The 10,932-nt window shown below is 38.9% G+C and overlaps 1 protein-coding gene and 1 long non-coding RNA gene across 3 annotated transcripts in view; one reads left to right on the plus strand and one right to left on the minus strand.

Moving 5' to 3' along the window:
• Positions 1-10,172, minus strand: part of pcxb (pyruvate carboxylase b) — a 156,269-nt gene extending 146,097 nt beyond the window's left edge. The window contains exons 1-5 of the mRNA XM_079459290.1: positions 9,803-10,172; positions 3,988-4,121; positions 3,294-3,478; positions 2,576-2,741; positions 2,013-2,158 (exon numbers count right to left, since the gene is read on the minus strand). Coding sequence (XP_079315416.1) covers positions 2,013-2,158; positions 2,576-2,741; positions 3,294-3,478; positions 3,988-4,120 — 630 coding nt within the window. The 5' untranslated portion in view covers position 4,121; positions 9,803-10,172. The remainder of the gene's footprint in view (positions 1-2,012; positions 2,159-2,575; positions 2,742-3,293; positions 3,479-3,987; positions 4,122-9,802) is intronic.
• Positions 7,147-10,460, plus strand: LOC306895804. 2 transcript variants are annotated; one of them, XR_013786842.1, is made up of 3 exons: positions 7,147-7,363; positions 8,784-8,820; positions 8,921-10,460. It is a non-coding gene; the product is annotated as an uncharacterized lncRNA (long non-coding RNA). The 2 variants fall into 2 exon arrangements; XR_013786843.1 differs by lacking the exon at positions 7,147-7,363 and adding an exon at positions 7,375-7,759.
• Positions 10,461-10,932: the final 472 nt, after the last annotated feature.

Consider the following 10,932-nt stretch of genomic DNA (forward strand, 5'->3'; position numbering starts at 1 on the left):
AAATAATTACATACTATTAAATTCCACAGTTCTATTTCACGATTTTAAATGAAAAGGTGAATCCCCATCTAATTATGCGGTGAGGGGCCCCGCCTCTACTCTTGCGGGTGGGCCAACGCAGTTTGCGCTACGCCACTGGACAGGTGTAACACTGTTCTCATAAAATATGTGATGCCAGGGTGCCTTTGAAACGTCCGTGCACAGGGCACATCAAAGTCATAATCCGTCCCTGACCCTCATGTCATTTTAAACCTGTACGACTTTATTTTGCAGAACACAAAAAAGATACTCTGAAGAATGTTGGTACATAGAAGTCAATGGGTACCACCATTGTTTGGTTACCAACATTCTTCAAAATATCTTCTTTTGTATTCAGCATACAGGTTTCAAATAAAAACAGGGTGAGTAAATGATGACAGAATTTCCTTTTTTGGTGAACTATCCCTTTAACAGACATGATCTCCACTGGGAGGGTGGATGAGGTTTAGTGCACTAGCCTTGTAATACCTTGCACCGATCAGACTAAGTGTGCAAGGCACGTCTGGTCATGATGTCTTCCGCTGTTTAACAGCCTAATATCCAGTGAGAAAAAGTGGTTCTTGAGTCGTGTGAATCTAGCGAAAAATTACTTTTAAGCCCTCGAGGCGTACTGGGGAAAACAGGTCAGAGGAAAGGTGGGCTACTCCTTAAAGGTTTTGCTGGCAATTTTTTTAATGCTAAAAATACTTACAACGTATTATAAAATATATAGGTTGAGCTCCCAAAGGTTGCACGGTGAACATTCTGAAGTGCTTTTAAAACATTGATCCGAGTCAGAGCCAATGGCCTTGTGGAGAGTGCTCTGACATATAGTATGTGCTGCGCTTGGACTTCATGCAACCAGCGTTCGACTTTGGGTCGTGGTCCTTTCCTGATCCTGACCCCCTTCTAACTCCCACTTCACTTATGGTCTGATCTCCTACTGTACTAAACAAATAAAGGCTAAATCTTTCAAAAATACACTGATCTGAACTGTTTCAGTTTTGTCCTCAACTTATGGTCCCAATGGAAGCTAAGAATCCGTGTGCATATTTAGAGACACGGGTTGCTGTGCTGCAATATGCAGTGTTCAACACAGTGGTTTAACCTTCATGTCAGCGGGCAAGCAGCTACTGAATCAGTAATGTAACTGGGAAACTCTCCAAAAAACATTTGTTTATGTTGATGAAGCTTGGAGTGCTCATGCCAGCTTTTTGCAGTCTTCTCTGGAACTGAAGGTATTGTTTGGCTTTTAGTTTTTTAGGACAAGTTAAGGTGCCAAAGGAGCATCTTGTTCTGTTCAACTGAATATGTTTCTTTAACCTCTATTAACTTTTTTTCCAATGTGCCAGAGGAAAAAAAGTTGAAGCAAGAGCACTTAACAATTTGGGGTCGAAAAGGTATCCACTATCTATCTCTAAAAAAGTTTAATTTAATTGTACGGAATAATTTATTGTGCTTAAAGGCATAGTTCATCGATTTCTTTTAAAATCCTTTCAATCCTTTACTCATCCTTTTGTAAATCCAAACATACATGACTTTAGTTCTTCTGCAGAAGAATACATTTAGAATAACTTTTCAAAATAGTCCTCCTTTGACTCCCAGTATATGGACGCAAAACCCCCAAGACATTTCTCAAAATATCTTCTTTTTTGTTCCACAGAAGAAAGTCCCATACGTTTGGATTGACATGAGGGTGCTTAAATGATGAAAGAATTTCCATTTTGGGGTGAACTATCCCTCTAAGCATCTAAAAGTAAATCTTTTATTTAATCAGACATTTCAGCATAAGAGAGAGTGAAAATTAAATAGCTTGTACTTTTAAAGTTGGATAAGAGATCCAACCGCACAAATATGGCAGATTTGCATGGTTCTAATATCCGTTTTATTCATTCGAAGGTCCGTTGATATTTAGAAGTCTAAACTACTTTTTGATAATCAAAGTAGTCAAAAATAATTGCATACCTTCACAGAGCAAAAAGAAATACACAGACCTCATATCCTCTGACCACCCTCATGCCACGGCCCCCTCCTCCATACGCCGCTTTAAAGATGATGGGAAAGTCGTATGTTTTAGCAAACTCCTGAGCCTCCTGCAGAGCGGTGATTGGAGCGTTCGTCCCGGGAACCACTGGAACACCTTCACACACACACACACACAGATTCAATTATTTTTACACAGTTCTACACATACAGTAGAGTCAATGGTACTAAATTCCAAGACCTGAGTGTTTGAGTTTGTATAAACAAAACATTGTCTCGATTGCTACAGTAACAGAAAGCACAAACAATGCAAACAACATGTGTAAAAAAACGATTTTATCAGCATATTATGATATTCATAGTGCTCACACCCCAGGTGTTCAAATTTTTTAAAGGAAATCAACTCATAAATAGAATACTTCATATTACGCTGGAACAGGAGAATATATTTCCACTTAACAATGACCTGTAATAGCTAGATTTACTACAGTAGTTCACTACAATAGCAAACAGAAGAATGTAGAATGAAGACTGTGATATCAGAGGTAAAAGCATGATCTGTGAAGAAACAAACCTGCTTTCGTGGCAAGGGCACGAGCTTCCACTTTATCCCCCATCTTGCGCACAACCTCTGGGGAAGGACCAATGAATCTCACCCCAGCATCAGCACAGGCCTGGGCAAAGTCCGCCGACTCAGATAAAAACCCGTAACCAGGGTGGATGGCATCTACGTTATTTTCCTGAGAGGCAGAAAGAGGAAACATGGAGAGGCAGACACAGAAAGAGAGAAATAAGAGTTGAATAAAAACATCATTAGCCAGGGATGTGTATGTAACACAGCAGTCGGCCCTAATTATTCTGATGCTGGAAAATACTAATATCATTAAAATCCAAATCAGACAGAACTTGAAAGCCCCCTCTTTCTGTTGGCTGACTGTGTGCAACATGGTAATTGCATTGGAGAAAGACTAATTATTCGGAGGCCGTCTGCTGAGGTTAGAGACGATATAGTGTTGGCTGCTTGTTCAGTTTCATTATGGTGTGGTATCTGTGTGTGTACTTCTGAGTGTTTAGGCATTATTAGTGTATTGTTGTGGCTAAGCTGCTGGCTTGAGAAATAAGCTGCCTGTGGCATAATGAGACAGTCCCAAAGGATCTGAATCTGGCTGGCATTTCTGACGCAAGTAAAAAAAAACAGGAATTTTTTCATCATACAGACAAGAAGTATTCTGTTTTGAATAACAGTAGTGTTTATAAAGGTGAATGGCCTTAGAAATGAACATATCGCTCACCTTAGCTACTTTGATTATGTCAGGGATATGTAGGTAGGCTCCAACAGGGGTCAGGCCTTTCCCGATCAGGTAAGCTTCATCAGCCTTCTGTCTGTGCATCTGTCCGGTGTCCTGCTCTGAATATACAGCCACCGTTCGGATGCCAAGTTCTGTGCATGCCCGGAACACCCGGATGGCGATTTCACCTGATGGGTGAATAAGAAAAGTATAAGAATAAGAAAACAAATCACCTCAAAAAATTGTATCTGTACTGTCCTACAGTCAAAGCCATATGATAACTAGGGTGAATATTTTGTCATCTGTTTAACATTTAAAATAAGTATGCAGTCATTTTCCTCATCACGTCAAGCTAAATTTAAATCACATCAACCAATATTGACGTGTAATAGAAGCAACACTGACCTCAAACCTGACATTTTCTTAAATTTGAGTCTGCTTATCACATAAAGTGATTGGACGGTTTCAGAAGAAGTGTACAGATTCTGTTTTATGTTTGCAATGATAATAAGAATGAGAAAAAATGACAGAATTGACATTTTTCATCACTGCTCGTAACACTAAAACTACATTTGCGATCTCATTAGCCTTGGCCTACATGTATTTAAACCAGTAGAGCATTAATCCTGGAGTCAGACTTTTATTTTCAGTCTTTTCAAGTTGGCTAAATATCTGATCAAAGAATTACAAGCCTTACCTCTGTTTGCCACCATGACCTTTTTGATTGGCCGATACTCCGTGCTTAGGGGAGCCAAATGGGCAAAACGAGAGGATATGCCCACCCTCCTCCTGGAGAGTAGGACCCTGAACCCTCCTAAACGCAAGAGCATCCTAGAAAGGACAAATTGAAGGATGAACAATTCTGCTGTCTGCAATGATCCCTCATAAACTGGCAAGTCAGTGGATCTGAAAAAATGAACCACTTACAGACAGATCCTTGGTATCTACAGCAGCCAACGAATTGTTTTCCAAAGCTTTTATTTTACACACTGCTCATTTGTTGTGCGGGGTATGTAATCTGATTGAATACGAATTCAATAAAAAATTCAACTCTGCAATGTAATATTAAAGGTTTTAATATTTTAGTTTTTGTAACTGTAATTCAATTTCCCAAAATCGAAATCATTATATTAGTAAACCCCTGATATGCTCCTGTGTCTTGTGTTTATTTCCTTTCACAATTGCAATCACAGAAATATTCTGTTAGGTCAACTGTGGCAGTCTGTGTGTTTAACACTAGACATACGCGTCCTAGTGCAATACAAATTCCAAAAAGTGACAATTGCTATACTGACATTTGTGCTTAAAATGAACCCTGTTAAATCCTAGTCGTTAAAGTATTGGCATCAACTGGGGGTTACGCATATCAACCCGGTGGCTTCACCTCCAGCAAGCAGTTCATTTTGGCACCCAGGCTGCAGTATTGTAGTGTTTTCAATCTTCTTACAATGGCGTACCAGTACAAACATCCTGTTTGTAACTTGGTGTAAAAACGTGAGTGGAGTTACACGCGTAATTTTGCAATGTTGTGCTGTATGTTTTGGGAAAACGTTTGAGTCGAGAATTATCTTTACAAAGGTACAGTACATAGTCGGGTAAGTGATGTCTTTAAACTTCAAAGCACTGCCAAAGCAGGGTGGATACTCCGCGCCCCGTGTTCTTTCGTCAGGTCCATTGAGGACTCTCCGGTCTCCAATTTCCTCTGATATCGGAAATCAAGGCAAGCGCGTGAAAACGTATTATGACGCAATCGCGCACCACCGCCGAATATTGATTGGCTTATTTGATTGGACCATTTAGTTACGTTAACACCAACACATTTCTGTGTGACTTGCCTTAAATAACAAAAGGTCTGCCTGTGTTACCGTCACCTCATTTACTCCAGTATGGTTTTTACAATACTATAATGGATGACTGCTGCCACCTTGAGGTCTTAAATGAATTTACAGTGCTTGAACGCAATGCTGGTTCGACATTTGTGACTACGTAATAATTCATGGATATTAGAAAGGGGATGAGATGGCAGAACGAAGGGTTTGTGGTGGTAAGTGGCAGGCTGTTGCCTGTCATTAAGTCCATTGATAGAAGAAACACAAACACAAAGTTTCCCTTTTGTAACTCAGAAAGTTTCATTTTTTTCTTTACTGGTATAACTGGTTAATCTAAACTCTTTAGCCTTCGGCTGCCTTTAAAACGATGTTGCTAATCTTGGCAAAAAGTTCAAAGTTGGTCAAGCTGGCAACATGTTCAGTTTGACGTTTTCGCAATGATGTGTACAAACAGTCCGACGCTGTACCTGTTTGTTTGCGTAAGCACGGCGTGCGTGTGACGTCTTTTCTCCCTGTTGTACTTTTATTTTGTCTGTCTCTCACCTATTTTTCTCACCCCCTTTCTATTCGAGCGTGCCAACCTTTCACATGCAATTATACTATAGCTTAACATGCTTGCATCTTTCCTTGTTTGGCTTCACGCAAGCTCAAAGAGGCTAATGTTTTTATTATATGTGCAGGAATTTATTTAAAATATGATAGATATAGAAATAGACCTATCTGTGGGTTTACGGGAAGAAGAACTGGTTACACTAGAGGGCGGTTTCTCGGACAGGGTTTTAGATCTAGTCCCAGACTGCCTTAAGAATCATATCTTAAAATATATCAGTGCAATAGTATTGTCTCAAGATGCACACCAGTAATGTTTTGCAAAGTATGTTTTTAAAATCAACTTATATATCCTAATTAAACTGAGGCCTAGTTCTGGTTAAAGATAACCCCTGTCTGGGAAACCACCCCTTGGTGTTTTAGGTTGTTTACCATCCTAAATCACTAGACCACTCCAGAAATATTCACCATAAGGCTTTATTGTCTCTGTTTCGGCATCTAACAGATTTGCCGTATAGACTGAGAAATGGGGAAACTTCTGTACAAGTCATAGCAGTTTTATTTGACAAAACAAACATTTTGGCTTTACGTGGCTGTACGGTCAACAGAAAGTTGGCCATCCCATCGCTCACCCCTACCTCCTAGCTAAATAAAAAAATTAACACGCCGGATATAAAGGAAACGGAAGTGAACACAGCAAAAAACACGTGATTACAAATAGCCAATAAGAAAAGGAAAATGAATGAATGCCACTACAGTCTCCTTGAATACATGTTATGTCTGTTTGACTAACCTTAATTGCTAGGTACAGTATAAAACACCTCCACGTTTAATTCTAAATTAATATTAGTTTTTTTTTAGAAATGATTGTTTGTCTTATAATGCACACAACACATAGAGCTAGTGCCGATAGATACCTGCGAAATATATTTACCTGCCTTTGGAAAGTAAATGGGAACTTTAGTGGCTCTGTGTAGGTTAAAGGTCATAGACATCATTGGTTGGATGAAAGAGTCTTGAGGGTTTGAAGCTCATAAACGTAGCAATACTTTGAACCCCAGAGTTAGTGAAACTTTTGTGTCAACACGAACTTCGATCATGCAAATCCAATGAACGACCCAATTCTTTTCAATCTTGGCGACTACATCAATGACAAAGTCCAGTGAAATTAATGGGCATCTTTGAGTTGAGCATTTCATCTTTTCTGTCTCAAAAAGGAACAATATTTTCTTTATTAAAAAATAAATGGTTCATATGCTTGAGGCTGCGCCACATTGTAAAAAAATACTTTAGGTATATGGATCGTGCCCAACAGCTACTTTATTCACAATATAGCACAGCCTCCGCTCCCTTACGGCTGAAGTTTATACCATAATTTAGATGGCCGTGGCTGACCTCTACACCCACTAAGAGCTCCACAAGGGGCAATTATCAAGAAAATAATATAATCAGCCTATTGGTGCCTTCCAAAATTGCTCAGTAACCGTTAAATGACTCTGAACGTTGCCCTAAAAGGCCAAGCTGGGATAAATCAACACTTTTAACCACCGCCTCACACAATCTAAATAGAGCCCTGCATCGACTGCACTTTTTTGGGACTATTTGTTGCTCTGTTCTCTTCTCTTTCAACTATCACCTCTTTTTCCACCTGAATGGTACTTCCTGCCTTGTTTGTCCATTAGAGAGATCTGGCAGGTAGGTGCATTGCACATTTACGTTCTCAGCAGCGCAAATGTTCCTCCATTAGAGTAAAGAAAACCTGCTCAAGCAGCGCAGGCACACATTCAAATAAAACGTTATGAATTTACAATCTGAGCTAACATTTTAGCATTCTGTTGGAAAGTCAATATAGACAGGAGACGCAATAAAAGTGGTAGACTGAAGTTTTCGTCTTGCTTCATCCTAAAATCTATGCCGACACTTTGTTTCAGATTATTTGATTTATAACGCAAAATATGTTTTTGTTTGATGCTTGACGGCAAAAGCTAAATTTTTTAGACACCGTGTACACTGTGAAAGAGCGATTTACCACCGCATTTTTAATTACTAGACAGACTATCGATGGTGACATCACCGCACGCGAGAAACCTGGCAAGTCTCACACTTCCATGTAGAAGTGGTTTTCTGTAGTAGCTGGTTTATTGATATGCATGTAAACACGTGAACACTGGTTTCTTTTATTAGCTGTTTGATAGATATCAGTTTATTTTGTGCATGTAAACGCACTCACTGTTATCTTTCAGTCAAATCCACCTTTTATGAGCTTTAAGTGGTCAAATATTGTGGTCTTTCCCTTTGTTTCTCTAGAGTGCTTTTGTAATCATTAAACAACAGCAGACTGAACTCTGTACAGCTAGATAGAGTTTTCATGCCCTCGGATGTTGAATGATGACCGAGTTAATGATAACAAAACTGATTTGATTACAAAGTTATTTGAATACCATTCTATTGGAGATATGCAATCAGATACGCAATCACATATGAGGCATTTTGTTTTGTTCGTATAGGTAGAAGGACCACACATCAAATAAGTCAAGCACAATGGTCACTTTTTTATTGGTGATCGTTTGGCTTTGAATAAACATTATGAAGACAGACCGGGGCAAGCTGTCACTGTTGGACTATGAGTAAATAAACACTGGACTTTTGACTCCAAATGTTTATTTGTTTCTTTGAAACAGTTTGGTCTTAAACTTTTTTTAAGAATTATGTCCTCCAAACAAAGACTTTGAAAGTTTTGTTGTGGCCGGAAATATCATAAAATTAAACCGCCATTCAGGCAAGTGTCAAATATGATATTTGACGCTTACAGTGATGATAAAAATGAAAAATCTGTCATCATAAGCTCACTCTCATGTCATGTCATACCTGTATACATTATAATATAAATAAAGATATTTGGAAGAATGTTAGCAATTTTCAATAATGTGACATCGTTAACTGCCATGGTAGGAAAAGTTCAATGGTAGTCAATGCCCCAAAAGTGTTTGTGTTCCTAAATTCTTCAAGATATCTCGCTTTTTGCTCAACAGAACAAAAAGATATGGTAGTGGATGATGTTACAGAACTGAAAATTGCTAACATTCTTACAAATATCATTCTTTGTGTTTAACAGAACAACGATATCTATACATGTTTGAAACAACCGGAGGGTGAGTAAATGCACTTACATTTACATTTTTTTATACATATTTTTTATGTCTCTTTTATCCAAAGCGACTTACATAGCATTATCCTATACATTTTACATAGGTATCTGCAATCCCCTGGGAGCGAACCCACAACCTTGCGTTGTTAATGCAATGCTCTTACCACTGCGCTACAGGAAAGCAAATGGTGACAGAATTTTCATTTTTGAGAGAACCATCCCATTAACTGTGATTTTAGTATCTGTTTTTAAACATCTCGGGGCATGCATGTCACACGCATTATGTTGTATGGTGTATAAAACTTGATTTGCTTGCTGTTTGCTATTTCATGTTTTGAAGTTTAAATTTAGCTGCATAGTCTATGACAGACAATTTAGGTCTTATTGTGACAATTTGACCCCCAGGGTCAATATGTGAGCATATATCTCCCAGGCCTGTGTGCCAGACATTTGGCCAAAGGTCATACAGTTAATATTCAAAACATCTTGGGATAAGTGGGCACACAGACCTAGATTTAGTTTGGGAATTCAAACTAAAACAATTGTCCATGTGCTTTCAAACACTCCCCCTAACTCGTATAAATATCTCATATGGGCCGAGTCTATAGTATATATGAACAAATCCTGTCTGTTTAAAAATAAGCACATAATAATTGAATGCTCAGGATCAGAGTAGCAAAGTATACACATGTTTAGATGCACTGGAGACGCATCGTAACACTGACATACTTGCATGACCAGGTGCAGATGATCTCTGAATACAGGGAGTTTTTACCCGAACATTATTTTGCCATTTTTACAAGCTCATGCTTTTCTGAACCCATATGTTTGGACTAAAAGCCTCAGTCACCATTCACCTACATGCATCTTTTGTTCGTGCTGTTAAAGTGAATGATGACTGATGCTGGCAGTCCCTGTAACATATTTTAGTTTTTATCATTATGGGGTAAACTGTCCCTTTAAACCACACATCCAGCTGTACTCACTTGTCCAGATGAATCCAGTTTCAGTCCCAGCTTAGTAGAGATGGGCAGATGTCACAGTGCACAAATAAACGGGAGAGAAAGTTCCTCTGCAGTCCTGTTGAACAATGAGCAGATTCAAAGGAAAACAGGCTATGTTGCACGCTTATGGGAGCTTTGTATAGCAGCACCTGAGAAGGGCGTACAGTTTTTCAGTCACACCGAACTCTGGCTGTGAGAACCGTAAACCACGGTCCTGTTAATCTCTTTCTGTGTCTCTCACTTCTAACCTCTGTCTCTATCTTTCTCTCTCACTGGATGCAAGCTTTCATCCTCGCTCCGATTACGTAATACTTACACACCCCCAAGCGCCCGGGCCAACCGCAGGCAGTCTGGTTTCACCAGTAGAGAGCGGCAGGATTTAAAGGCAGACAGAGGGAGGGAGAGATGCATTGGAAGGAGGGGGAGAGTGAAAACATGATGAACACGTTTCTGATAAACACAGTGTAAGATGTTTGGACCAATGCTTGTAACCCAACAGTTATTGGACCCTTTTGACTACCATTGTAGGAAAAATGACAATGGTAGTCTAAAGTGCCCCAGAACTGTTTGCTGTCTTACATTCTTCAGAATGTCTTCTTTTGTGATCAACAGAACAATAAAATAAAGTAATTTATAAAGTAAAAAGTAAACAACTGAGTAAATGATGACAAAATAATAATAGACATGTAAAATATGCATTGCTGTGGATTTCCAGGACTCAAGTGGAGAACCACTCGACTGTAAGAAAGGGACATTCAAACTGGGATAAGAGCTACTATTAGACATTGAACAACAGTGATGGTGTGTCTATTGGTCTTCTGTTTAAATAGTGTATTTGACAAGTAATATAAAATTGATGAAACACAATAATCTTCTTTGCCAACAAAGACGGCGGTCTGTATTCTGCAGAAAAAGCAAAGAATGGTTATTCAACACTGATAAGACGGTGAACTAATCTAATCTTTGAAGAAAATAGTTTTTACGACATCATTTATCTCCTGTCTGTAGTTGTCATGTAGAGGTTTATTGAATGACGTTTCCAAAGAATCTAGTTTTCATCTGAAGGCTAATTTAACCAGTTTGTCTAATGAATTCTGCTATTTTCTTGTATT

The sequence above is a fragment of the Barbatula barbatula genome (assembly GCF_947034865.1).
Source record: "Barbatula barbatula genome assembly, chromosome: 1".
In the NCBI taxonomy this organism is placed as follows: Eukaryota; Metazoa; Chordata; class Actinopteri; order Cypriniformes; family Nemacheilidae; genus Barbatula; species Barbatula barbatula.